The 26,313-nt window shown below is 49.3% G+C and overlaps 12 protein-coding genes across 12 annotated transcripts; 7 read left to right on the top strand and 5 right to left on the bottom strand.

Annotated features, from left to right (window-relative positions):
- Nucleotides 1-523: 523 nt before the first annotated feature.
- J7337_007033 (uncharacterized protein) lies at nucleotides 524-1,449 on the top strand (the record flags this gene model as incomplete). The annotated part of the gene is given in 2 exon segments (XM_044824689.1): nucleotides 524-1,309; nucleotides 1,324-1,449. 2 exon segments carry the CDS (start codon nucleotides 524-526, stop codon nucleotides 1,447-1,449), a joined length of 912 nt encoding a protein of 303 aa, XP_044680346.1.
- A 2,639-nt stretch (nucleotides 1,450-4,088) lies between these two features.
- J7337_007032 (uncharacterized protein) lies at nucleotides 4,089-5,015 on the top strand (the record flags this gene model as incomplete). The annotated part of the gene is made up of 1 exon (XM_044824688.1): nucleotides 4,089-5,015. One exon carries the CDS (start codon nucleotides 4,089-4,091, stop codon nucleotides 5,013-5,015), a length of 927 nt encoding a protein of 308 aa, XP_044680345.1.
- Nucleotides 5,016-5,678: 663 nt separating this feature from the next.
- On the top strand, nucleotides 5,679-10,024 carry J7337_007031 (uncharacterized protein; the record flags this gene model as incomplete). Its single annotated transcript, XM_044824687.1, has 2 exons — nucleotides 5,679-5,797; nucleotides 5,878-10,024. The coding sequence occupies 2 exons, from the start codon at nucleotides 5,679-5,681 to the stop codon at nucleotides 10,022-10,024; spliced, it is 4,266 nt and encodes a 1,421-aa protein (XP_044680344.1).
- A 145-nt stretch (nucleotides 10,025-10,169) lies between these two features.
- Nucleotides 10,170-10,910, bottom strand: J7337_007030 (uncharacterized protein; the record flags this gene model as incomplete). The annotated part of the gene is made up of 1 exon (XM_044824686.1): nucleotides 10,170-10,910. The coding sequence occupies one exon, from the start codon at nucleotides 10,908-10,910 to the stop codon at nucleotides 10,170-10,172; it is 741 nt and encodes a 246-aa protein (XP_044680343.1).
- A 304-nt stretch (nucleotides 10,911-11,214) lies between these two features.
- J7337_007029 (uncharacterized protein) lies at nucleotides 11,215-12,191 on the top strand (the record flags this gene model as incomplete). Its single annotated transcript, XM_044824685.1, has 2 exons — nucleotides 11,215-11,649; nucleotides 11,703-12,191. The coding sequence occupies 2 exons, from the start codon at nucleotides 11,215-11,217 to the stop codon at nucleotides 12,189-12,191; spliced, it is 924 nt and encodes a 307-aa protein (XP_044680342.1).
- Nucleotides 12,192-12,768: 577 nt separating this feature from the next.
- Nucleotides 12,769-13,731, top strand: J7337_007028 (uncharacterized protein; the record flags this gene model as incomplete). Its single annotated transcript, XM_044824684.1, has 2 exons — nucleotides 12,769-13,018; nucleotides 13,076-13,731. 2 exons carry the CDS (start codon nucleotides 12,769-12,771, stop codon nucleotides 13,729-13,731), a joined length of 906 nt encoding a protein of 301 aa, XP_044680341.1.
- Nucleotides 13,732-13,987: 256 nt separating this feature from the next.
- Nucleotides 13,988-14,357, top strand: J7337_007027 (uncharacterized protein; the record flags this gene model as incomplete). Its single annotated transcript, XM_044824683.1, has 2 exons — nucleotides 13,988-14,072; nucleotides 14,164-14,357. 2 exons carry the CDS (start codon nucleotides 13,988-13,990, stop codon nucleotides 14,355-14,357), a joined length of 279 nt encoding a protein of 92 aa, XP_044680340.1.
- Nucleotides 14,358-14,759: 402 nt separating this feature from the next.
- AP1B1 (AP-1 complex subunit beta-1) lies at nucleotides 14,760-17,245 on the bottom strand (the record flags this gene model as incomplete). Its single annotated transcript, XM_044824682.1, has 5 exons — nucleotides 14,760-15,383; nucleotides 15,437-15,613; nucleotides 15,663-16,231; nucleotides 16,282-16,919; nucleotides 17,016-17,245. The coding sequence occupies 5 exons, from the start codon at nucleotides 17,243-17,245 to the stop codon at nucleotides 14,760-14,762; spliced, it is 2,238 nt and encodes a 745-aa protein (XP_044680339.1).
- Nucleotides 17,246-18,299: 1,054 nt separating this feature from the next.
- J7337_007025 (uncharacterized protein) lies at nucleotides 18,300-21,033 on the bottom strand (the record flags this gene model as incomplete). Its single annotated transcript, XM_044824681.1, has 3 exons — nucleotides 18,300-19,913; nucleotides 19,962-20,324; nucleotides 20,368-21,033. 3 exons carry the CDS (start codon nucleotides 21,031-21,033, stop codon nucleotides 18,300-18,302), a joined length of 2,643 nt encoding a protein of 880 aa, XP_044680338.1.
- Nucleotides 21,034-21,392: 359 nt separating this feature from the next.
- J7337_007024 (uncharacterized protein) lies at nucleotides 21,393-22,298 on the top strand (the record flags this gene model as incomplete). The annotated part of the gene is made up of 2 exons (XM_044824680.1): nucleotides 21,393-21,556; nucleotides 21,767-22,298. The coding sequence occupies 2 exons, from the start codon at nucleotides 21,393-21,395 to the stop codon at nucleotides 22,296-22,298; spliced, it is 696 nt and encodes a 231-aa protein (XP_044680337.1).
- Nucleotides 22,299-22,607: 309 nt separating this feature from the next.
- J7337_007023 (uncharacterized protein) lies at nucleotides 22,608-23,871 on the bottom strand (the record flags this gene model as incomplete). Its single annotated transcript, XM_044824679.1, has 2 exons — nucleotides 22,608-23,696; nucleotides 23,755-23,871. The coding sequence occupies 2 exons, from the start codon at nucleotides 23,869-23,871 to the stop codon at nucleotides 22,608-22,610; spliced, it is 1,206 nt and encodes a 401-aa protein (XP_044680336.1).
- A 266-nt stretch (nucleotides 23,872-24,137) lies between these two features.
- On the bottom strand, nucleotides 24,138-26,069 carry CCT6 (T-complex protein 1 subunit zeta; the record flags this gene model as incomplete). The annotated part of the gene is made up of 6 exons (XM_044824678.1): nucleotides 24,138-24,382; nucleotides 24,434-25,433; nucleotides 25,484-25,720; nucleotides 25,778-25,799; nucleotides 25,853-25,947; nucleotides 26,028-26,069. The coding sequence occupies 6 exons, from the start codon at nucleotides 26,067-26,069 to the stop codon at nucleotides 24,138-24,140; spliced, it is 1,641 nt and encodes a 546-aa protein (XP_044680335.1).
- Nucleotides 26,070-26,313: the final 244 nt, after the last annotated feature.

The following is a 26,313-nucleotide window of genomic DNA, read 5'->3' as shown; positions in this document are numbered from 1 at the left end:
AGAGAGCATCTCCTCTGCGCGGGTCTCCAAGCTTGCCAGAAGACCGCACCGTAAATCGAGAAACGGATGCTTCAACTGCAAGAGGAGAAAAGTAAAGGTGAGTCCTCCCAAAAAATAAAAATAAAAGAGAAGAAAAAAAAAGTCTCCGAATGTCCCAGATCAGAGCTGACAAGACGTCCAGTGTGACGAGGTGAAGCCAGCTTGTGCCAACTGCGTGCGCTTTGGCATACCCTGCGATTTTGCACCACAACCACCTTCTAGTGACGACTCAGCGCCGCACACTTCTCCTCCTGAGATACTATCAGTTTTAGCAGAACCTGCCACGACGCCGCGACGTGGCCCTGGAAGGCCACGCAAGGACTGGGCTGCACTCACGCGACCACCACCTCCCCCCCCGCCAGCATCAGACAGGACGACTACATCGCCGTCTTCGACGTCAGCTACTCCAGTTTCCTCTTCAACCATATCAAACTCGCAGATATGTTCCTTAAATATTGCTGACGCCGAGTTACTCTTCCACTTCATGGCCAATACCTCAAGGACCTTACACGATGCTGACGACCCTGTCGATGATATCGCATCGTTCTGGGCGCGAAATGTCCCCCAGATCGGCCTTTCCTACCATTTCGTCCTCCATATGATGTATGCTCTAGCAGGGTATCATCTGGTATACCAAGAACCAAAAGGGACTGAACGGCATTCCCAGAGCCTCGCTCTCGCGGCGCATCATGCAGAGCTTGGGATTTACGAAATGAACAGAACTTTAACGAACCTTAACGAAGCAAATTGTGGCGCTCTCTATGTCGCAGCGGTGCTCGTCTGCTACTGCACCTTTGCAGCTGGACCAACAGGTCCCGACGACCTGCTTGTGTGTGTTATTGGCGAGGGGATCTCGCAAAGATGGCTTCCCGTGATTCATGGAGTCCGGTTGATCCGACAGAGCATTGAACCAGCTACGCTCTTTACGGGCCTCATGGCTCCTCTCGGTGGCGGTGGCACGAATTCAGAGATGGAAGATACAAAACCAGATTTTATGGTTATGGGGTTCTCGTACATTGATTGGGTTGGGCCACTTGAGAAGCTTCGACTATGGATAGCGTCTCACGAGAACCCAGATACTGCCTTGTACCTGAGGGTACACAAAAGCTTGTGCGATGTTTACGAGGCCAACTTTGGCAACGCCGAGGGCCTTGTCCAAGTACCAAAGATGAATAAGTTTGTGTTTGGCTGGCTGTACCGCATGCAAGATCTGTTTGTCGGGTGTCTTCAGCGAAAGGCACCTCAGGCTCTTCTTTTGATGGCGTATTATGTCCCTTTGTTCAGGACAATGAAAAGGTCATGGTTCATGGAAGGGTGGGCAACGCATCTGCTCGAAACGATAAGAGGTTTGTTAAGTGCGGACTTGATAGGTTGGTTGGACTGGCCGGTAGAAATAAGTCGGCAGCCTGAGTGATAACAAAGATAGAATGGAACATGATGAACAAACTGGATCTTGACCGCCACTGGACGATGGCCTAATAGTGCTGTTTCAGAAATCCCTGTTGTGATGTGACTTTCGAATAGATACTGAAGCTCGCGGCGAAAGTGTCAGTCAAAATATATGTTAACTATGGGTCAAAGAATATTGGCTCTACTTTCTCGTGATATAAGGATGCTGAAGAGCCAAACCACCCGAATCAGGGAAGTTTTGGGTATATATACACATTCTCTGACACGGCCGGCCCCCAATTTACTCCGAATCGGCTACGTCCGCCATGACATACGAGCCATTTATGCTAAGTGCCTCCTTTCCGAAATATCCACCCCCAACCAACGATATGACTTCTTTTCCGAAAACCAGCTTGGAATGCGAAAACCCCAAGGAAGTTCCACTTCCATTTTCGTATACAAGGTAAGGTGTGTGCGGGCCCTGTGGCGACTCGGTTGTCGATCTTGGTGGTTGCATGTTGGTGGTATTCGCATGCAAGCTATTCTCCTTATGGGTTTGCCAGTGTCTCTGACCATCTCTTCAATGGCACAACAAGAAGTTCTATGTGATGGTATAGGGATCTCCGCTAGTCAATCTCATCCGCCCAATGCTTCACACCAGTGATCCTTTCTTGCACTCAATGTACGGGCTGATCTGCCGAAATCATATATGCTAGGGCAAACTGATTCCAGTGGTAAGGGCTCATCAGGCTTCCAGACCTGATCAACAAGCCTCCCAGGCCCATATAGCTGATCGCGATACACTGTACATGACACTCTATATTGATTGGTGCTGCGACGCACTGAGCCCGGCATGGAGGGTCTCGTATCCGCCAACGCAACCCAGACTGCATGAGCATACCCTCGCCAGGGTAATTGTTCTATAAAGGTCATCTTGGCATTGTAAAAATTGATATATTCAGGAACGCTGGCTTTCTTCTCCTCTGGAGACCTGCAACTGTTGCAATTTGGGGGGGTTCCCTGGAGGGCTCTGCCCAATGTCGGTGTTTGTGACTGTGCTCAATACCGCTGTTATCGTATTTCTCAACGCGGCGCTTTGTGGAAACGAGATGCCAGCTTCTGTTTATCTTGACTACCTCAATATCTGCGTCCGATCGATTGTAGTATGGAAGGTCAGGAGCTAGGCCCTTCCACTGAGAACAAGGATGGTTATACGAATAACAATTTTTTGGGCGGTGGGCATCGTTCGCCCTAGATTGGATGTTGGTACCGCAGGATGAAATGTTGCTTTGGTAGTATTGCGTGCTGCTCGTAATTACACCATCGTAAAAGTATGTATCATGGGAAGAGGTTTGAAAGCTCTCGGTTCTATTCTTGGGGGCAGTCGATGGGCAATCTTGTTGTTGAGATTTTGAACTAGACCGTGTAATGGGGCTCGGAGTTTCTCCATTCTGTGCAAATTTTTGTGGTCGTGTTGTTTCATTCCTGGTTTTGATGGGTTTTGGGATAGGCTCTGGGATAGTATCTTCGGGTTTGTCGTTTCTTTGGGCAGCTTGAGAAGCAACAACAAGTTCAAGTGCTAACTTGGCAGGCTCCTCAGACTCTTCCCCTAATGCAAGCTTCAAACGGCACCGGAAGCAGCGTCTACCGAGTTTCTGGCATTTCGCACATTTCCTTTTTCCTGGCGTACAGGAAGAATCAAGAGGTTCGGGTTCGGGTTCGGGTTCAGAATCGCAGTCATAAGACACAAATATATCGTCGCGCAATGAGTCGATGTCGGCGGATCAGCTAGGCTGTAGTAGAGAGTGTGTGTATAGCCAGATTACAGATACCTGTTCGAAGCGACGTTGACAGAAGTTTATGTGTGCACGTATAAGGCAGCTCGTGATTCAGATGAAAACTTAACAAACCTCACTTTGGCTCGATACTCACAAAACGTCAGGCTTCTATATCTAGAAACTGGCTATTGGATTGTTCAGTGAAAGCTCAACTTGAGTACCTAGGTAGTTAGACTGTATCACAAAATTTCGTTACAACACCTGAACTTACCGGTGTACCCCATGAGCGAACAGCATGAAGAGGGGACAAGAAAAGCACAAAATAATGTATAATGACGATAGGCTTTGACGTTCTATGACGGCGTAACTCATTATCGCATTACAGTCGCCGCAGTATCACAAAGTCTAGCATGAAGGTGTTGCGAACTGATATACTTCCTCTTTCACGTCACTTACACTAGAGTGGCTTGACATGACAGGTCTCTCGAAAATAACAGCCTAAAATTTATAAGTGACATTTAGATTGATGTACCCTGACTTTTGTCCAACCTGAAGGATCCGTGTAAGTTGTTGGTTGTATACTATTCTGTCTTCTCATTGGTTTACCATAAAACACTTACTGCCTGGGCTTCTGCCTAAAGAACCATGTTGCTATCCGTTGATGATTATGCAAACGCCGTCTCATATACGATCTGATTCGGCAGATACACGGCCATATTTCAGTTATGAAATAAGGATTGTGGATGACATTGTTGAGACCAGTATTTATACCTTACTCAGTCGACGTTACGGAGTACACTCTCCTGTTTATCCACAATCATTCCCGTCTTGCCTCCTACTACCGTCACACTCGTCTCTCACAACCTCCATTCCCTGCACAATATGGACTCTTGGTTTCATATGACAGATTTTCCACCACGAGATCCTTCTCTCGAAATTCGCCCTGTCCCTCACAAGCGCTCTTTTAACAACCGCTCAGTCGGTCCTGGTGCTGATCCAGCCATTCAGAAAACAGCCCGACATCTCAGTGATGTCGACTTGGATATCCGGCCCACTGACTACAGTGTTGAACCTGAACTTGATAGTCAAATGTTTGAGAGAGAGAGGCCCTTCAATCGGTGGGTCCGTGATGATGAAGACTGGTTCGGCTACAAAAAGAGGTCTGACGATGTGCGCAAGCTTCTCTCCGCTGTAGAGGCACATCAAAATAAGACACGAGGACCACTCGGACAGGCAGCCACGGACCCAACATGGGGTTACTTCGTCTTTGTCACATCTTATTCCAATTTGGCATGCCAAAAGCTCAACCAAGCCCTGGAGAACCTAGTCCAAGCCACAATCAGAAGCTTGAGACTAATGTCACCTTCTCTCTATAGTGAAGAAGCAACTAAAAGATTCAAACTTGAAGTCATTGAAGACAAAGAGGCTCTAGAGAACGCATCAGAAGATCGAGTAAGGGAGGAATTCCGTGCTCATCTCAGAAGTCTCGGGGTACTTGAAGAAGACCTCATGTTCAGAGGAATTGGTATAAGCAGGTTCTCAGCATGTATCCTCCTTGACGAACAAACAATCAGCAGATTGGCCAATTGTTCTTTCTCCCTCGACATTGAACGGGATGAGCCTCGTCTTGCCGATGTCCTTGTGAGGATGATCGATCCAAAATGGGACTATCCTGCGGAGCCCTACCCAGGTGAACTCGATGATGAAGATAGGCCATATAGAGGTGGAGATTACTGCCCCGTTACTGCTCTCGCAGAGCTATATCGCATCATGGACGGAAATTTGATGGGGGAGTATCCTTTTTTGTGAACTTTACCTTAGTCATGCTACCCTATATCTATCATCAAGTTCGCGATTAGTAACAAAGCAACTGTTCAAACTTCCACCTAGCAATTCTACTTAACCCTTACATAGCTGTAAGAACCAACGGACTGTTTAACTAATTGAGCTATGGTTGAAAATTTCTATGAAAATGAAATGGCTATACCTTGGGTTCCAACACTTGTTTCCAGTGTCTGAAAACTTGCTACCAAGGATGAGAACAAGTGGAGGGACAACGCAACGTTGTAACTTACATCAACACTTTGATTAGCGATAGGAACTACTAAGATAGATTGACAAAACTTAAGGCAGCATAAGGTACTCGTATATCTACAGATAGTGCTAGTTGGGTCTGTGGGACCCAAGACATAGGCGGGACATCTTCGGCTATCAGTGAAGCTTCCAATGACATAATTCATCCACAGAGCAATTCCACCTGCAATAGCCGCCTGGCTAATGAGTGTATGATCTATTCATTTGATGTACTTTGGAGTGTTGTCTTTGGATTTGTCGACGTCACTCGATCGGATTCTTTCGCTGGATGAGATACAAAAGACCACCACAAATATTAGTCAAAGCACCAAGAGAGCAAAGGGAGCTTCTACGAGCTTTGGTGGGGGTACCCTCCAACACAACAGAAATCTAGCCATCATGTCAGGGACAAAGGCAGCCCTCAAGGCCATTAACGATGCCATTCGCCAACAAAAGTTTGACGACGCGGTGAACAAGGCAAAGGAGCTCCTGGAGAAGGATCCCAAGAACTACCAAGCGTGAGAATACCAAATATGTGCAACGCAACAGAGAGCTGCAGTACCCCTCCATGATCGCCCCAAGCTGACAACCTTTCCAGGCACATTTTCCTAGCCTTTGCCTTGGACAAGAAGGACAAGCTTGACCTAGCTCAGGAGACTTATCGATCTGCGACGTGGCTTCGTCCCCAGGAGGCACAGGCATGGCAGGGCTTGATCAAGCTCTTTGAGAAGCAAAGCAACAAGAAACTGGCAGATTACCACCAGGCGGTCGTTAATCTGGGGCAGATTTATCGAGATGCTGATGATATGTACAAGTGTCAAGATGTTGTCGACAAATTTGTCGACTTTGCAAGAGTCCAAGGTGATGAGACCCAATATGCTGAAGCACTTTCCATCCAACTCCCCGAAAGCCCTCTATACCCCATCCTCGAGGGCCGGTTCCCACACCCAGCAAAGACATATGAGACGGTAGCGCACATCTTAGAGAAAGCTGAGAAACACCGGATAAACACTCTCATCGGAGAGCGACGAACCAAACTGGGCGCGAAACTCACCGAGGTCACCCTTGACGCCAAGCGGGAAGTTTACAGCCAGAGTAAACTTGAGCACATTTATCGACAACTCATCAACTGGACAAATGACGATGACTTGAGACGACAGTATGAAGAAAAGCTTCTCCAGCTCTGTTATGATCGTCTCCTGGTCGCCCCAACGGGCGCTGAAAAGAACGCTGAACGCCAGAAAGTGCTCGATCTTGCCAACGGCATGGTTGCCATAAAATACCCATACAAGCTTGCTTGGGATATATCTATAGAATGGCAGGACAAGAAGGAGATCAGAGAATGGGACGTGGATGTCCTCCGAGCGTACTGTTCATTCTTTCCCGACAGTGATCTTTACAAAGTTATCACGAGTTACCTGACAAGCCCAATCTCACCGTTCCCACCAGAGAAGCCACAGGAAAAGGTGAAGGCAGCCCTGAATGAGTCAGACGAAAGTTCCGATGACGACGATGGCGGAGTTCCAACCCTTGTGGTTCCTTTGACCGACGAGGATCGACTCATCATGATCACAGAAGGCATTACTACAGCTGATTCTGTTCTTGCGTACCGACTCACTGGGCAATATCTTCTTCACATTGGAGAGTATGAGAATACTGTTGAGCTTATGCGCAAGGGTTTGGCACTATTGGCACAGGAGCGTAAGAAGACAGGCCTTTCATTCGCAAATGCCGAAGACTCTTATTACCTTTCGCTCGGAACAGCACTAGTCTATTACCAGTCTCCCAGACATCATAAAGAGGCAAAGGAGCTGTTCGACAAAGTTCTTGAGCGGGATAACACTTCCACTTCCGCCTTGATCGGTGTTGGTCTGATTTACGAGGAAGAAGAGGAGTACGATGAAGCTATCGAGTATCTTACTCGGGCTCTGGAGCGTGATCAAACAAACATCAGGGTAAAGTCTGAGGCCGCTTGGGTCAAAGCACTCAAGGGAGATTGGCAAACCGCAAAGGAAGAACTGCAAGAATGTCTCGAACCGCTGGAAAAACAAGGCACTGAATCAAAGGAGTTGCTGGGTGAGACGCAGCACCGCGTGGGAGTATGCCTCTGGAACATCGATACCAGTAAGGCCGCACGAAAACAACGAAAAGGAGAGTCCGCATACGCATACTGGCTTAGTGCTCTCAACAATAACCTGAATTACGCACCCACATACACGTACCTAGGAACATATTATGCCGACTATGCGAAGGATAAAGGCAGATCACGACGCTGCTTCCAGAAAGCATTGGAACTGTCTCACGCCGAAGTGCTTGCAGCCGAGAGACTTGCACGCTCTTTTGCGGACGATGGAGACTGGGATAGAGTCGAGCTCGTCGCCCGCCGAGTTGTTGACTCTGGCAAGGTAAAGCCGCCGCCAGGATCCAAGAGGAAGGGCATTAGCTGGCCATTTGCTGCGCTCGGCGTGGCTGAGCTAAATAAGCAAGACTTCCATAAGGCTATCGTGTCTTTCCAAGCAGCGCTCCGTATTAGCCCTGAAGATTACCATTCCTGGGTCGGTCTTGGGGAGAGCTACCACAGTTCCGGTCGGCACATTGCTGCCACCAAGGCTATTCTGAATGCACAAAGGCTGGAAGAAGAAACCGAAGCAGATATTTCCGGAGACACCTGGTTTACCAAATATATGCTTGCTAACATCAAACGTGAACTGGGCGAGTATGATGAATCTATCGCTCTCTACAGGTCCGTCATTGAGACGCATCCTGGGGAGGAGGGTGTCATTATCGCCTTGCTTCAAACAACAGTCGACAACGCCCTTTCATCTGTCGAGAAAGGATTATTCGGAAAAGCAGCCCAGCTTGCAACCGAGACCATTGAGTATGCAAAAAAAACCGAAGGCAGTGTTCTCGAGACTTTTAACTTCTGGAAAGCCATAGCTGATGCATGCTCTGTCTTCTCTTCTGTTCAGAGTCGCACGCGTGATTTGCCTTGCGAATCCATCAGTGAACTTCTCAAGAAGGGCTCACAGGACGCTTATGAGATTTTCGCCAGTGTTGATAAGGTTGGCACTGATGTGGTCTTCGCAAAGGGCTTGTATGCAGATGATGAGCAGCCTGGGGTTGATCTCACCCGATGTATCCACGCTACGATTTTGTGCCACAAGCAAGGTGTTCACATTTCGTCTAATGATCGTCACGCGCAAGCCGTGGCTTATTATAATTTGGGGTGGGCAGAGCATCGCGCGCATATTTGCCTGCCGTATGAGATCAGGAAGAAGTCCAGCAGTTACGTCAAAGCTGCGGTGAGGTCATTCAAGCGTGCGATCGAGTTAGAAGCTGGGAATTCGGAGTTTTGGAATGCACTTGGTGTAGTGACCAGCGATATCAACCCTACAGTAGCACAGCATGCTTTTGCCCGAAGTCTGTACCTAAACGAGAGAAGTCCTGCAGCCTGGACGAACTTGGGAACTCTCGCCCTTTTGTCCGGAGATGTCGAGATGGCTAACGAGGTCTTCACAAGGGCCCAGTCAACCGACCCTGACTATGCACACGCTTGGCTAGGACAGGGATTTGTGGCTCTTCTTCATGGTGACGCCAAAGAAGCCCGAGGACTATTCACTCACGCAATGGAGATTGCAGATGCATCTTCAGTACCTACCAGGCGTCACTACTCAAGCTCCCTCTTTGACCATATTCTTTCATCGCCCCCCAATGAAATTACGGTTGAATCGCTCATTCAGCCACTCTTTGCTCTCAACCAATACCAAAGCCTCAAATCCGATGACCTGGCATTTGGCCACTTGATGACACTATTTCAAGAGCGTACCAGAGAGAGCAGCCGTGCTGTTGATGCGCTGGAAAAGATCTCCTTGACCGTCGAGGCCGACTATGAAAGCACCGAATCCCCTCAAAGTCTTGCCAAGTTTGCTCTGGCCAAAACGGACCTAGCACGAGCATACCTCGCTTCTGGCTCATACGAGAAGGCAGTCGAGTGTGGCGAGCTAGCACTAGGCTTGAGCAGCGAGGAGGCAGAGAACGAGCTCTCAAGTGAACAACGCAAGAGAGCTCGCTTGTCTGCACATCTCACTGTAGGATTGGCGCAGTACTACAACAACCAGTTTGATGAAGCGATCACGTATTTCGAGTCTGCCCTGGAGGAGTCTGATGGCAACCCCGATGCTGTATGCTTGTTAGCTCAGGTACTTTGGGCTCAGGGAGCCGAGTCATCTCGAGAGAGAGCTCGTGAAGCATTGTTTGAGGTGATTGAAAAACACCCCGAACATGTGCAGTCGGTTCTTCTTCTTGGTGTGGTGGCTTTGTTGGACAATGACAAGGATTCTTTGGAAGCAGTTGTCGAAGAACTTAATGGTCTTCGCACCAATCACAAGGTAACAGCCTCAGAGCAGTCGCATATTGGCGAAGTACTACGTGCCATGGCCACGCTTGGAGAAGGACGCACGGAGGAGGATATGAGAACACAAGTACAGACAGATATCATGCTCTACCCTGACCTCCCTCATGGCTGGTCTGCTTTGGCCCAATCTACAGGCGACGAGTACGCGGCTCAAATGGCACTCAAGGTCGCAGCAAGGGGTATTCCTCCAAAGGGGTTGTTGGAAGCCCAGGATCTAGCAAAGGCATCTGCTGGAACGTCTACTGCTGGAGATGCTCAGCGGGCAGCTTTCTTGGCGCCTTGGGAACAGAGTGGCTGGGCATCGCTGGCCACTGCCACTGAAGGCATTTAACGAATGCAAATCTATACGAGGATAGTCTGGACCACCGTCAACGTGTAGCATGTAGCGTCATAGAAGAAGTATGTTGCATAGGGGATGACTGTATGTGCAAAGTTGTTAGAAAAGGGGTATCAAATGTAAATCCACACACAGCCCCTCACGATGCCTGTCTTTCATTTTGTCTTATTTCCTCCTTCAATCTCGCCAATCGTCCATCGACCCATGTTTTCTGCCAGGCCTCAATCCTCCCGCCAAGCATAACACACTTATCCGGCTCCAATAAGATCATTCCTCTGGCAACAACCGTCCCAGCCTTGAGTAAGATTTTCTCTCCAATCTGAGTCTTACCAACTCCGATACCGTCAAATCGTCGTAGTTCAAGGGCAAAGAGTTTTGTTCCTTTGCAATCCTGCAGGACGAGTCGATGCGTCGCATTCTTCCCTGCTGGTTTTGGGCCAGCTGTATTCCGAGAAACTGGCGGTCGCTGGGCTGGACCATCAACGCCATCTTCATCATCGTCTTCTGCTGTAACACGAACAACTTCTCTTCCACGAGTAGTCTCACCCCTAGCCACAGCCTCCATCTCTTCAACCTGTTCCCAGCGACTCGAGGCAAGGTTCTCAATATCGAGCACTTGCACATGGACAGGTCTCGGGATACGCTTCTCACGAGATTCTGTAGAGTCCGCATCAGAAGGGAAACTCTGAAGAGAGCCTGTGCCAATGATTGTACTGCTGGTCAAGTCCGCTGCCAGCAATCGAGCTTTGGCAGTGGCTAGAAGAGAAGGAAGTGGTGGTGGAGGTGAGCGGGTGGTTATAAGTGAGTTGAGAAAAGCAGTTGAGGGATGTGGAAGGTTCTGTGCCAATATTGAAGCACGAAGTTGGCCGACGAGATCCATTTTTTGTTTACTGGTATATCATCACAGTATTGATCTTTTGGTGTTGAGAAATCTAAGATGGAGCTCATACTCAGCCTTGTGAAGGGAATGACGTTTCAGCGGCTGAGAGTGGAGCATCCCCTAAATTTTAGCGTGCCGTGCCCCTGGATTGTAGGTTATCAACCACTAACGGTCCTCCAACATGTCAAGCTCAGGTCGGCCTTGTTAACCTCTAGCTCACTCATCAGCTTCAAACCGAGACTCACGACGCTTCCAGCCACGATCATCCTCATCTTTCGACCCCGAACTCCGACAAGTCGCAGAAATGTCTACGATAGCCTCACCACGCGATCCTCCTCGCCGCACTCCCACAAACTCCAACCGTCCCTCCTTCGAAACCTCTCGGTCCGCGCTGGCGTCTCCCGTTCTCACACAAGGACCTACACAACCTCCGGGCCCCCCTCAGCAACAGCAACGTAAAACGTCGAATCGCGCTGCTCTTCGCGAGTACTACAATCTACGCGCCTCAGCCCCTCGTATAGAGATTCCCGATTCCGAAGTCCCAGCTACAGAGATCGATGCCCCTGACTTCAACGCCGATGAATATGTCGCCAAGGTTGTTGAGAAGAGCAGTCTTGAGGAGCTTCTGAGGCTATATACACGAGTCGTGGGAGAAGTGCGCGCGCTGGATGCGGAGAAGAAGGCTTTGGTATACGACAATTACAGTAAGCTTATTACAGCAACAGAGACTATTCGCAAGGTGCGTACATGGGTTCCTATCTGAAGAGTCGCGATACTGACAATTGTGACCAGATGAGAGCAAATATGGACCCTTTGAATCCTATGGCCTCAACACTCGACCCAGCAATAGCACAAATCTACAGCCAAGCATCCTCCATCCGAGATGCCCTTCGGGAAACAGTTCCCTCACCAGATTCTGAGGAGGGCAAGAAACGAGACGCAGCAAACAGACAACAACGAACAAGAGAACTTGCAGCACAGGTCCTAGCGACGCCTGAGAGATTACGTGCTCTTGTTCGTGAGGGAAAGTCTGCGCAAGCGCGCAAAGAGTGGGTGATGCCACGAAAACTGCTAGAATCATGGAAAGAGAAAGGACTTGGTGGCAGTGATGTCGAAGAGTGCATTGAAGAGGGTGATGAGGCGTTGAGACCAGTCGATGATAAGAGCAGCACTTCAAGCCCAAGCATATCAAGGGACGAGAGACTATCAAGGGACGAACGACTATCAAGAGATGAAAGGCGATCGAGAGATAGTCGTGTGTCAAAAGACGGACGGTCATGAACTGCAGGTCACGAAATATACCCAATGAATTATTGCAAACCCTCATTAACGGAGGCGTTTCTTAAGATCTTATTATTCAATATCATGAAAGAGGTTCATTTTACTCACAGCGTTTCTGTTCTGCCAAGTCATAGTTTAGCTCATGGAGAATCTGGACCTAATAGACAGTGTAGAACACGAGTATACACAGTATGAGCTCACTTGACCCTCCCTCCACTATACCTACCTAGTTACAGTTTCTGTTCTTAGCTTCAAGCTCCAACAGCTTCTAGCTCATGTCAAGTTAGGGAAACGAGAAAATTGTTGGTGAGTGAGTCTTGCACTTTGTACTGTCAATCAGTAACAGAGACCTCTAACACAGACTCTGTTCCAGACCAATTCCACGTTTGAGCATCACATATCACGCTTTTGTAGCACAATTGCTATGAGAGGCTCTGTTCTGAGATTGAACAGACTACTTACAACAATCTCCAGCTCAGCTCGACTTCCGAGCTCACCTGTTGCAAGGGTTCTTCCTCTTGCAAACCCCAAAAGTTTCTGCTCTTCTTGTCATTCAACAAAAGGCTCCTCACTCAAGATGGCCGACAATGGTGCTTGGGGCGCCTGGCAGGTTGAGTCTTCAACCTTCACAAAGGCAGTAGTTGCAGCTATGCAGAAGCTATACCCCGAGGAAATCGCAGACAAAAGCTGGGACAACGTTGGGCTCTTGGTAGGAAACTCAGAAAATGATGCCAAGAAGACAAAGAAGGTCTTGGTGACCAATGACCTGACCTACCAAGTCGCCGTTGATGCTATTGAGCAGGACGTTAGTGTCATTGTCAGCTATCGTGAGTCTTGATCACATATCTTGAGTCGGATATTGGAATTTACTCAAACAATACTAGATCCCTTCATATTCGGAGGCCTCAAGTCCATCACCAACAAAGATCCTCAGCAAGCTACGCTTCTACGCCTTGCCAAGGCTGGTATTGCTGTCTACTGCCCTCACACTGCAGTCGATGCCGCTCCAGAAGGACTCAACACATGGCTGGCAGATATCGTTTCTGGCCCTCACCAAAGCCAACGCTCTGTCGCGATCTCCTGTAGCTCTGCTCCCTCTAGTCACTCTGGCGCAGGCTATGGAGCCATCGGCCACTTCGACGATGCTGTTTCTCTCTCCGAGATCATTCTTCGTCTGGCTGAGAAGCTCGGTGGCCTCAAGCATGTCATGGTAGCAAGCCCTGTTGGCGCTGATGTCAAGACTACCAAGATTAGCAGCTTTGGTGTTTGCGCTGGTAGCGGATACGATGTGCTCAAGAAGGCTGAGGTTGATCTTTTGGTGACTGGCGAGACCAGCCATCACTCAGCTTTGAGAGCTATTCAACAGGGACAAACACTTGTCCAAGTCTTCCACAGCAATTCTGAAAGAGGATATCTTCAGGAAGTGCTTAGGCCCAAGTTGGAGGCTGCCATCAAGGAGAATGTTCCTGAGGTGGAGGTTGTTGTGAGCAAGTACGACAAGGATCCTTTTACTATCTTGGATGTCAATAATCTCAAATAGTTGAAATACGATTGAAGAGTTGAGAAAATCCCCGATAAATTATGTCAACTTTCGTATGTGACTCCTGTATTAGTGATCTGTGTTTTTCCGTCGACGGCGGCGGCTCAAGGTCCAGATGCCGCCTCACACTGTGCATTTTACCCCACGATTGATATCTAATCAATCAATCAATCAATCAATCAATCAACCTCTTCTTCGTTCTACTACTTTCAACAAGCTCCATACCTTAATATCCTCTTTTCCTCGGAATATAACAATGTCGCAAATCACAGACGAGTCTCTACGTGAGGCCATCAAGCAGCGCCTCGAGGCTACTCACGTTGAAGTCACAGACATGTCGGGTCAGTTCTTTTCTACTCTATTCTACCCCGCGAACCCCTCCAGGCCGATCACGGCGTAGAATCCGACATAGCTAACATGAGGATATTGTAGGCGGCTGTGGTCAAGCCTTCAACTCTGTCATCGTCTCTCCTCAATTCCAGGGCCTCAACTCTCTCAAGCGTCACCGCCTCGTCAACGCCGCCCTCAAGGACGAAATCGCCATTATCCACGCCTGGACCGCCAAGTGCCAGACACCGGAGGAGTACGCAAAGACGAGCGCAGCCAACGATACCGCGCAAGCGTAGCCATAGACATCACCTTTTCTTTATCTTCCACGATGTTGAGGTTATACCAAACGGAGTTTCTGCATAAAAAGGGCACGCGACAGGCATAGGAAATGGTAGGGCGGGTATGTAACGGAGGGTCTAGATAACGATATCCGTACGTAGGCGGTCTTTGTGCCGCTGTACGTGCATCACCAAGCAACGAGAAATCCAAGGGATCGAGTTTATGATTAGAGCATCTTTATTTGGCAAGCGTACAACGCGGAAACAACAACATAACATGTGTTTGTATGTGCGCCAACACCATGACCTCCTACATGAAGGCATCCATCTTCTTTTCCTACCTACCAGCGCGTCTCCATACTCTCGTGAACCAATCAATGACCATCTCTTGGCTTGAAATTCATGTATACGTTTATGCATCTACAAAAGACCCAGCAAGTCTTCACTGTCCTTCTTGGGCTGTTGGGGAGCTCCTCCTTGGGCTTGTTGTAGCTGCATTGCCGCTGGTAGGGGCTCGCCTGTCGACGAACCACCAAAGTTCAATCCTTCAAAACCGTTCATCAAGTCATTCATGTTGTTGCTGGGACCTGCAGCGGGTGCTGGAGCTCCAGACGCTTGCGCCGGCGCATCAAACATGCTCATCATATCAGCCATGGCACCTGAAGGCGCACCAGCAGATGGGCTGGCCACTCTGTCGGGGGTTGCTGAAGCACTGTTCTGCTCTTGGGATGCAGGCGCGGCGCCATCGAAGTCGATGTCCAACAAATTCTCAATGTTGTTTTGAGCAGCAACACCAGATCCGTTGGATGAAGCGGCAGCAACTGAAGCAGCGATAGGGTTCTCGGCAGCGTTTTGTCGCTGTTCTTGGATAGCTGCTCGCTGGATCTCGTCGGCACCAAAACGACCCTTACCCACGAACGACTCAGGAGGCTTATGGTAGACAGAAGCAAGAGTAGAGAGTTCGGTGAGGAGCTGCTCCAGAAGGGCCGGAGGAAGGCTTGTCATGGTCGTCGTGATGGTGGGCTTTTGAGATAGAACAATGTTCTGAGAGACATAGTTAGCAACTATTATAATAATCCTTCAGACGAATTTCTCACTTTGGCAACTTCGGGATCAGAGGAGAGAAGACGCCAGTAGACATATGCCCTGTCGCGGATATCGGGGTTATCGTTCTCCGCTGTCGCTGCTTGAAGAACCTTTTGGACAAGGCCTTGGTTGCTTCCAGGCTTCTTCAAGAACAGCTTCACCACCGCTGTCAATATTTGCAGTTGCGTCTGCGAACTCTGTCAGCTCAAAGCTAATTACCATTACCGTGTGACTTACCTGGGTGAACTCTTCCATAAAGGACTCAACGAAACTCTCCAAAATCTCGTCTGCATTGTTGATCTTCTCGGCGTATTCTCCAACAATCCAGATGAGAGATCCGCGGGCAGTGGGCTCGTCCAACTCATCAATATGCTTGCAAAGTGTAGGAATAACGCCCTCGTAGCCAGGGTACTTTCGCAGAATATCCTTGATAACGACAATCACCTCTTGGACAACGTAGTTGACCTTGGTAGATATGAGATCCTCGAGGGCCGCAACGCACTTCTCGGCGGCATTCTCAATCTTGATGGCCACTTGGCCAATTGCTTTAACGGCTCTTCGGACGAAATCCATATCGACTTCAAGGGCGTACTCCTTCAGCTCAGCGAGGAGCTGTTCGTAGTTATGCTCGTTTGCTATCCTAACCATAATTTCCAATTTTTGAAGCTTAACATAAGGAGGGTCAGTGTATTTGCAGAAGAATACGCGCATCTCCTTGCTGAGAATATCTGGCTTAGCCTGGAGCAGGAGATCAATGTTTCGCAGAGCGACGTATTGGACCTCAGGCTGCGAAGCAACCAGGGTAACTGGATCCGGGTCAGTGTGTAACCTCAATATCTCGTGGTCATATACATACCCAAGGGGGGAGCCATTTTCTTGAGGTATGATCTCACAAGCTCAGGGTTGAGAGCCTTCATGTGGATGAAGACGACCTTGACAGCAGCAAGAACCACACTAGGGTTGACATGCTGGAACTGAGGTGCCACACGCTCACAGATGTGCTCCGATTCCTTCTGATCTGACGCAGAGTAGTTGGCCAGGGTTGTCAGGATAGTGACTCTTCCCCATTCGGTACACTCGTTAAGGGCCATGAGCAACTTCTTCAGCGTTACAGGCGTAACAATCAGTGCCCTTGTCTCGGGCGCCGTCTCGGTAATCTCAGACAAGGCGGTCACTGAGTTGGCGACAACCATGGGGTTGGGATCACCGATCAACTCCTGAAGGGCCTCCAGAAAGCCGTTCTCGATGCACATCTGAGGGTTGAGGTCGAAGAGTTTGGCGACGCAGATGGCAGCTGTCTTGCGCACGTACGGTGATTCGTCCCGCAGCGTCTTCCTCAGGGGCTCTTCCATATAATCCACCATTTTGTCCACTCTGATGCATCCCATTGTTCGGATTGCCAGTGCTCGTATCAGCGGATTTGGATCTTCGGAGTCTTGCACAAATGTATTAACGGCGAGAATGCAAAGGTCGGGATGCGATTTGGCGTAGTTCCTGGCCATCGGGTCAGCTCTTCATCTTACCCCACGAACAGCTGGCAGCTATAGAACTAGGGAGGACAGCTCCAGCCGCTATTCAACTTCCACGTACATCAGGTAGAGGTATACAAGCTTCTTCTGATCAAGGTCGCCGGTCGCAATGTTCTTGAGCACATCTGGGAAGAGTGCCGACACATCCTTGCCCAACGTCATGGCCATGATGGTCTTCTGAATCGACTCCTTGCGCTCGTACGCATACTGAGAAACCAAGCCAGCGCGCAGCTCAAAGGTTTCGCCCTTTCGAGGCACGGCGAAGGCGCCGCGAATGCGATTTACCGCCATCGTCGAGGTTTTTGGAGGGGCACGGGGCAGGAGTTCGAAGGTTGGAGAGGAACGAGAGATTGGGTCGTCGAAGACGGCGGTGACAGTCTAAGTTAGTCGAATTGGTCAGGCCGAGTACAAGCTACTTGTCCTCAAGTGTCGAAGCCTGCATCCACCGATATTATCGCGTATCGGAGGATGCGTTTAAGATAGGCGACGGAGTCGAGATAATCGGAAAGGGAGTTGATCAATCTAGGTACTAATGTATGGACAAGGCAGATGTAACTGTTACCAAATATGCCAAGGCCACGAAGATAGGTCTAGCCTCTAGGCCACTGAGTCGCATGGAGCCCAAACCACCAAAGGGGGCGTTTTACAGCGACCCTGTAAGCTCCAGTTAGTGGATCGAGGCTAGGCCACCCCCTAACTCCAAACTCTCGCCTGATTGCCGTTCGCGTGTAGCGTGGCTTCAATGGTTAACAATTTATTTACCTATGTATTTTTGGCCACCTTCAACGCAAATACGTTGCCCAGGCTTTGTCACCCTCTATCAGCTCTTGTTGAACTGGATCTTAACCTATATCATCGCGAGTCTTGGGGGTATCAATCACAGCCACGAAGAAAAGAGAATACCTATTCTCGATGAAGTCATACTGTTGTCTGTGATCCTTGGAATAAGAGTCCTCGCGAAATCGGCCAAGCCCATGGTGAAGAATGCTGTCTTTGTTCGCGTAGGGTAACGAGATCTAAGAAATAACAGGCGCTGCCAAACCTCCGTCGACTCTTTATCGAGTCACGAACAGATGACGAAGAACGAGATGTCTCCAGAAAAGCGGTGGGTCGTCTTCCGGTTTGTCTCGGCGGCACGTACTGATCGAAAGCAGTTCTATAACGCCGTCCTTTTCATGGGATCAATCGCTGTTTTCAGTCTCATCGCGCAAAGGTTGAATGCTGGTAAATGATGGAGAAGATCATCATGGTCGTCGTTACACATTCAAAGATGCTATTCGAATAATTAGAGCATGGCATTTTGTTCATTAATACAAATCAAGATTGATATGTAGCTGAGACTCGATCAATCATCGGCTTCTTCTGCCTCTTCTGCTTCTACCCCTGTCTCACTCTTTGTGGTTTCCGTTTTGGCTTCTTGTTTTCGCCAAAGGCCAGCCAAGAAATCGTTGGTGCTGGCCTCTTCAAGACTCTTGTCCCCCCGTTTCTTCATAAATCTTGGAAATCTCAAACTCAGGCCTCTCTCATTACTCACGAGACCAATCGCTGCAGTATAAGTCGGACTCAATGTAATATCTGCAAATGCCATTTCCCACACTTCTTGTGGTTCAAACCAGATATCTGGTCTTGGGCCTGAATATTCGACAAAGGCGGGCTGCTTAGTTCTGGTGTTCTTGGGTTCGCCGCTCTCTTCGCCATCGTCATAAAATTGTCGATTGGCCTTGTAGAATGCGTCCGTAAATCCAGACATGCATTTACATACTGCCTCCAGGGACCCTGTCTCTTCGTTGCGGCAGGCCATGAGAATAGGTGACCACCATTTCGCCTTACGCCCTTGCCCATGCCACCCGGCGACAGGAATAAGGTCGAGAGTATCGAAGCTCGAGTTATAATCTTTCTTGACTTTGAGCCAGGAATCAAGTCGCTTGTCTGGCTCGTAGGTAGCCAGTAAAGGTTTGCGTCTTGTTTTCGTTTTGGTCTCCCCCTTTTCATCATTCTTTCCTCTCGCTTTTCCTTTTCCTTTGGACTTGGATATTGGTGTAAGTAATTTGTTGGTCCCATCTGGCCCACCATCATCTGCCTCTTCTGTGTATGGCACTGTGGGTAAGTTATCCAAGATTTTTACCATGATACCCTCGCATTTGATATCCGTGGCAGCCTTGAAAAACTCGAGAACAGATTCGGAGTCCGCAGATGTAGCATCAAGGCTCTGTACCCAAGTAAAGTGATGCGGTATTTCTGTAAATAGTGATCGTAGAAGTTCTCTTCGTTCTCGAAAGGGTCGATCTAGCAATGGCTGCCCGTTCAAATACATCAAGTCGAACGCAAACATGCAAACGTCCACAGTGATACTTCCGATGTCGACTTCTTTTCTCGCTCGGTTTGTGAGCGTTTGGAAATTTTTGAGCTCGCCGGTTTCACGATCAACTGCGACAACTTCACCTTCCATGATGAAGCTATCAACGCCCTCTCCGCGTATCTTAGGTATCAGCTCAACCAAGTCAGGATATTTGTCTGTCATGACCTCCAAGTGGCGCGAGAAGATGCTGACTTTCCCACTCTCATCGCAATGTATTTGAGCTCTCTGTCCGTCGTACTTGAACTCGCACGCAAAGTCTCGGCCCTGTAGTTTTGTAAGCATCTCGGACAAGTCTCTGGTGATGCTTCCGAGCATAGGTCGTAGCGGTATATGCATGGTGAGACCACATCGTATTAGCAGTTCCTCAGAAATCCCAATTTCTAGGAGAACAGGCACAAGGTCGTTGTAGTTTGGGCGTCTCGCAAAGCAGGCCTTGACTATCTCCTCAGCCCGCGCCCAAATTTCAGCCAAATCTTCTTTTTTGAGCTTTGCAAGATCAGATACCGATTTTAGAGGAAAGTCAGCCCCTGGTGGGCGTGAGAGCAAAAAGGCCCGTGATAAAGCAATCAGCATCGTTGTTTTTACAGCACCAATACGCAACTATTGCCTGTCAGATGGTAACAACGAGTATTGACATGGTTTGCTTACATGCTGAGAAAGTGTCCGCACGATGAATCGACTCTCTTCACCACCCCGAGCGTCCTGCAGTAATCGGTCCACCAGTCTTTGCTTCATTTCGGAACTACCCTGCCCTTGACTGCTGGCAATCTTCACCAAAATTTCATAGACGCCCTTGATCGTGAGAGGTTTTGGTTTTCTGAGAGTGAAGCTCTGCTTTTTCTTGGCTTCAAAGGCCACATCTCCCGCATCTCCATATTTGTCGTAAATGGCCTTTAAAGCTCGGTTGTCTAGTCCACAAACGTTGCGCAATGCTTTTGATATCGCTGAGCCACCCAGTCCGAGTTCCATGGAGATATAAGGAGGTGAAATCGCATTTGTTGCCAGCCATACCTGCGAGAGTCAGAGAAGTTCCAGGAATGTGGATTTAACATACAGCTGGTAGTAGGCTCGCTGGGTCTCCCTCAATAAGAACTCTTAAACAGTTTACGAGGGTATCTACAATCTTAATCCGGCTCGTAGTGCCGTTGATGAGAATAAAGCAGCGGGTGAGAAGGGCATATGACGCATTGCCGCCTTCAGATGCCCAGTGCTCCTTTAGTTGGTCCAGATACTCAGACGGGTCGAACATTAGGGGGGTTTCATCGAGAGGTATTGATGTGGTAGTCGTATCTTCAGCCATGCCTGCTGCCTGAAGACTGAGAGTAGGTTTTGTAGAGGTGAGTATGCCAGGCTTGCTGAGAGCCGTTGGGAGAATGACTGGGGGCTTCGGCTTTAGGCCTGCAGGACTAGGACTTTCATCTCGAGAGACTGACCCATTGTGTTTGCTCGTGAGCTCAAGTGTCTGTGCCTGTAGTGTGTTCTGTGGCTTCTTTGCAACTTCCTGGTCCCATTCTGCCTGAAGCTTCCTAGCTAATTCTTCATCTGTTAATTCTGTAGTAGCATCACTTGATGTACCTTCAGCATTTTCTTCTGCCTTTGACTTTTTACTTGACTCTGTGTCATTCTGCTTTTGCTTTGAAAAGAAGTACTCAAGACCACGGGCTGGTGTTGATGATTTGATGCCGTTGTTGAGCTTCCGTTTCTTGGTCGGACTGGGCATATTTGCATTAAGTCAGACTACCGACCAAAAGAACAGAATGATCCCAACAGAGAGGCAAAATAATTCCACCGCAAAGCTTATGTAAATAGAGGAATACGCCCCTTCGCGTCCTTGTTAATCAACAAGTATAAGCGCGGCAGCTCTATGACGACGTTGGCGCGAGGGCACGTGACCGAGTCAAAGAGCTCTGAAAATCAGGAACCAGCCCGCTCAGTCAACGCTAAACTATTTCGGCACGCACAAGCGATTCACTCACACAACCATCGAAATCTTCGCTCTGCCCCACCATCGCGAACCTCCCTCTCCCCCAGAACATCACCCCTCATAACGACCCCTCCTCTCCCTATAAATCAGCCATAATGAACGGTGAAGATCCGCCTGAGAGGCCCAGCGAGATCACGGCCATCATCAACGGACTCGAGCGATACAACCCCGAGGCTGTCGGCGCCCTTGAGACCTATCTCCAAGACCAATGCGAGCAGAAGTTCACTGACTGCAATGCCAACCGAACGCTGCTGAAACTGTGAGTAGTTCTACTCTATATATACAACACACCCCGGGACTCTTATATGATGACCGTTTGTCAACGTTTCCTATTACCTGACTAGTGTGGCGGGTTGTTCTCAACTTGGCCGCACCTGAAGTCAACTTTAGTGCAACTGAAATGCCCAGTTACTCCAACCCTTGTTTCTTATCATCACTGCTCTACTCGAGGCTAACTCCTTCCCTCAAGATACCAGCTCAACCCCGACCGTATCAAGGATGAGGTGATCACCAACGTCTTGGTCAAGACAATGACCCAGTTCCCCTCGGCACAGTTCTCTCTCGCTCTCCACCTCATCAACCCCTCCGCTGCTGTCACTGGTGACCTCGGCGAAGCTATCACTAAGCTCCGATCTCTCAACGGTCAGCTCGAGGGTGCTCAGTACTCCCGTTTCTGGGCCGATCTCGACGACGACATGGTTGCCGATTTGATTGCCGACATTCCTGACTTTGAGGACGTCGTTCGACACAGGATCGCCCTTCTCGTCTCACAGGCTTTCCGTGAGCTCCAGATCACCCATCTCGAGTCATGGCTCGGTCTCAACGAGGACGCCACCAAGAAGTTTGTTACCGAGGTTTGTGGTTGGACTGTCGAGAGTGACGGCAGCGTCAAGGTTCCCTCAAACCCTGACAACGAGGCCAAGAAGGCTGAGATCCGTGAGGACGTCAACGTCGAGCAGTTCTCCAGGGTAATCCGACGGTCGTGGGAGGACACTGTTTGAGCTTTTTGATGAGAGTTTTAGCGGATCACAAGGAATTTTTCGCGCACTTCCCCCACCATCTGATCTGATTGGATTCGGCCATTACGATTGATGATGCGGAAGGGTTAGGAAGGGCTCACATGGTAGCATGGCGGGGGTTACAAAAACTAGGCGTTTAATCGGACATGTCATTGCAGAGCAATCCAAGGATCTAGAAATGCATAGAACTTTGCGATTTACTACATCGTATCTGGCTCATGTAGACCGACAATGTGGCTTGATTACAGTGCTTTTGATTCGCTATATTGATTTTCCCAATTGTCCTGGTATTTATTTCCCCTTGGACAGCTCCTCCCATTGCACGCCAGCCCATTCTTCCAGGTAGCCAACCTCTCCAACTGGTGTTCCCCTAGGCGAGCAATCTTTCTCACATACACCAACAATTATCGTACCCCACTCCATGCCCTCCAAACTCATGTCATCTGCCTCAAGCTCTGCAATAGCGTTTGGTGTCAACTGCACCTCGAAAACTCTTCTCGCCGTACAGTTGGGGCATCGGGGGATAGCACCCTTGTTCACAACCTCACCAACAGCATCCTTCTTTGAATATAAGAGAGGGGTACCTGCAAACTCATAACGAATAACTTGCTCAGGGTTCTGCGCCAGACGATCTGCAAACTTCTGGAATGTAGCGTCCATGCTTGACTCGAAAGCCTCGCGGTCCAGTATCGAGGGTTCCGCGGCATCAGCATCTTCAAGACGGGCGTTGGTGGGAACGTTCGTGGGTGTAGGTTCCAGAGTTTCAAAGTCGGCGTCGGCTAGATAGAGAGTAGGATACGGCTGGGCCTGAGCATCTTCGGTGGGCCAAGGTTCTGAAGGTTGAGGTGGCGACGCCGGTGTATCCTTAATATTGAGAGACTCTGCAAATGTTTTGCTGAGGGCTGTTGTTGCTGGCTCAGGAGAGGCAGGTTTGGCAGGTTCAGGCTGTGAACTCGAAGAGGAAAATGGATTCGCAGAACCAGAGCTGAAGGGGTTTCCAGAAACGTTGGAAGTGCTGAATGGGTTCGCATTGCTAGAGAAGGGGTTTGCGCCAGAAGCACTTCCCAGTCCCTTGGAACCAAACAGAGTCTCTCCTAATCCAGGTCCATCTTTCTTTGGCTTGTCCTCTTCAACTTTCTTCTCCTCCTTGGGCTCTTTGGGTGCCTCCTCCTTCCACACCCTCAGGCCTCTCAGTGCGCGGATGCTGCCATCTTTGCGCCGGCAAGTCTGTCTTCTACAGGCGAAGACATAAATTCGTCGCTCATGCTCGGGGAATCGTTCGGGGAGTTCGCCGTTGAGTTGCAGAATCAAAGCCATGAAATCCTTGCAGACTTTGCATCGTGCGTAGGCTGCGCTGGGAGCATTCTCGCCTAACCAATCCTGATATCGTTGTTAGTCGGTACAGTTTTGTCTGGTGCGGAACAAGCCAAAGACGTACGGGACGGCCTCCGAGCTTGCTGACAGTGTCTTCGTCTGCTTCTTTAGAAGCATATCCCAGGAGGACATTCGTCTCCTCAAATTCGCCGTCCGAGGAATCGGAATCGTATGAGGCCATGATATTGATATTGATGGGCTTGGTTTAAGTGATTGTTGGTGGGGTAAATATTTTTTTTTCTTTACAAAAAGCTGTCTGTCACAATGCGGGGCTTAGCGTATCAATAGTAATGTTGGACTACAAATCATCAAACGGTGATGCACTCATGCAGACTACCTACGTATTACAAATGCTATAAACATGCTTCAGTCATGAAAATAAAGTCGTAATTGTGTATATTACGCCCCAGAGCCTTTTGTCTAGCCTCAATTTTAACGTGGTATCTCCTACATGTGATCATTAGGTCCATCCATGCCAGGCCCAGGTCCGCCTGCTCTACCCATCTGTCGAGCCTTCAACAACTCGTCACATAGAAGGAGGTTAGATGCGATACTGGAGCTGGAGGCGATGCAATTTCGCAGAACTCGGTAGGAGTCAAAGACACCCTCCAGCTCAGGGTCCATAGGTTCACCGGTTTCGAGGTTAAGGCCAACAACATTGCCGTCAGCATACTCATCCTGCAAGTCCGCAACTATAGCAAGTTAGATCTTGGCGATGAATATCTAGAGAGTAATAAACTTACGAGCATCCTGGATGTCAAGGCCGGCGTTGGCAGCCAGAGTCTTGGGAATAATAAGAAGAGCGTCAGCGAATGCCTCAACACCCCACTTAGCCTTGCCCTTGACAGACTTGCCAAAGGCATCGCTCTTGAGGTGAGAAGCACAGGCAACCTGGAAGGCACCAGCCCCAGGAACAACAGACTTGTCGACAATCATGTTGTAAACACTTCGCAGACCATCTCGGACAGCATCTGTCACTTGAGCAATGGTGTGGGCGTTGGGGCCCTTGATCATCAGAGTAACGGACTTGGGGTCCTTGACCTCCTCAACGAAGGTGAACTTCTCCTCGCCAAGTGTCTGCTCATAGACAAGGCCAGCCCAGCCCAGAACATCCTCAGACAAGTCGTCAACACTGTTTTGAGCAACACCGCCGCAAACAAGCTGAAGACGTTCCATGTTCCTTCGCTTAGCCCGTCGGAGAGCCAGAATATTGTTCTTGGCAAGAACGTCAAGAGAAAGAGGATCGATACCCTTCTGGTTGATAACAACAAAGTTCTTGGTGCTGTCGTTACCGCAAAGCTCCTTCTTGAGCTCTACAATCTTCTTGAGCTTGGCATCGACGAATCGACGCTCACTCTCAACAAGCTTATCACGCTGCTCAGCGCTAGAGTAAAAGAAGCTAGAGTTAATCTCAGTCTTCTCATACTCCAGGCTGACGTTGAGGGTCAGAATGTAGCAGTTCTCGAGTCGCTTAGGCATATCAGGGTGACGAGCACCGTGATCAAGGGCCAGTCCACGAATCAACCGAGTGTCGGCGGCTGTTCGGTGCTGCATCTTCATAATCTCCACCATGTGCAAATCGGGCTTCGCGGGAGCCTGGTAAATAGCAAGAACGGCATCGACAATATCGGGGGTAAGCTTGGCGGCCAAAGTCGAGTTGAGCTTGGTGGCGAGCGATGTTCGGGCGACATTGAGGAGGAGTTCTCGGTCAACCTCCTTGGCGAGTTTGAAAGAGTCGAGGAACTACGACGTTGAGCCAAAGTTTCAGGGGGGACGAGGTAACAAAAACTGACCTTAAGAGCCTCAACCTTGGCAACCTCAAAACCATCAGTGATGATACGAGGGTGCAGTCCTTCAGAGATATATCGGTCTGCTTGCTTGAGAAGCTCGCCAACCAACATGACCACCGAGGTGGTTCCGTCACCGCAAATATCGTCCTGAGCGGTCGCTGCTCGAGCAATCATAACGGCGGTAGGGTTTTGTATTTGCATCTCTCGGAGGAGAACGTTTCCATCCTTGGTCAGCTTGATCTGGGGTGGTCGGTCAGTTTAGGGGTCGTCGTGGGGTATTTTGATAGGAGTTTGTACCTGTCCCGCACCGTCAACAAGCCTGAGACTGTTAGCTTCACATGGCCGCCATATGAGAATAATGATAACACGCACATCTTGATGGTGCCCAGAGGGCCCAGGTTGGACTTCAGAACATCCTGTAGGCCTTCACCAGCGCTAATGTTGACCTTCAGAGCTTCGCCCCTCCTCTGCGACAAGCGGGTTAGCAGGTTGCAAGGCAAGGCCACTTGTGGCTGCGGGGGGGTTATAGTTATTGATATCGACGTACTCGGGACTCGGCCTTGGGGTTGAGGAGTTGTGCTGCCGACATGATTGTAGATCTCAGTGGGCACAAAGGCTATGTCGAGATCAAATAGGTCGAGGCTTGAAAAAGCGGTGCTGGTGTAGGATGTTTCGCGATTTCGTAATCGCACAAGCTTGCACCAGCTGGTCACAGGCAATAGCGGATGGGCTAGGCTGGGACATTTTTTCTGCCCCTCCAAGGGGTGGAAAGCGGTGTGAGGTGAGGACCGAGTGGCTCGGTGAGCAACCAATCAGATGAGACTTTTCTTAAA

This window comes from Fusarium musae, chromosome 5 (assembly GCF_019915245.1).
Source record: "Fusarium musae strain F31 chromosome 5, whole genome shotgun sequence".
NCBI classification, from domain to species: domain Eukaryota; kingdom Fungi; phylum Ascomycota; class Sordariomycetes; order Hypocreales; family Nectriaceae; genus Fusarium; species Fusarium musae.
The sequence above is the reverse complement of the archived record's forward strand: the minus strand, read 5'-3'. Positions and strand labels throughout refer to the sequence as shown.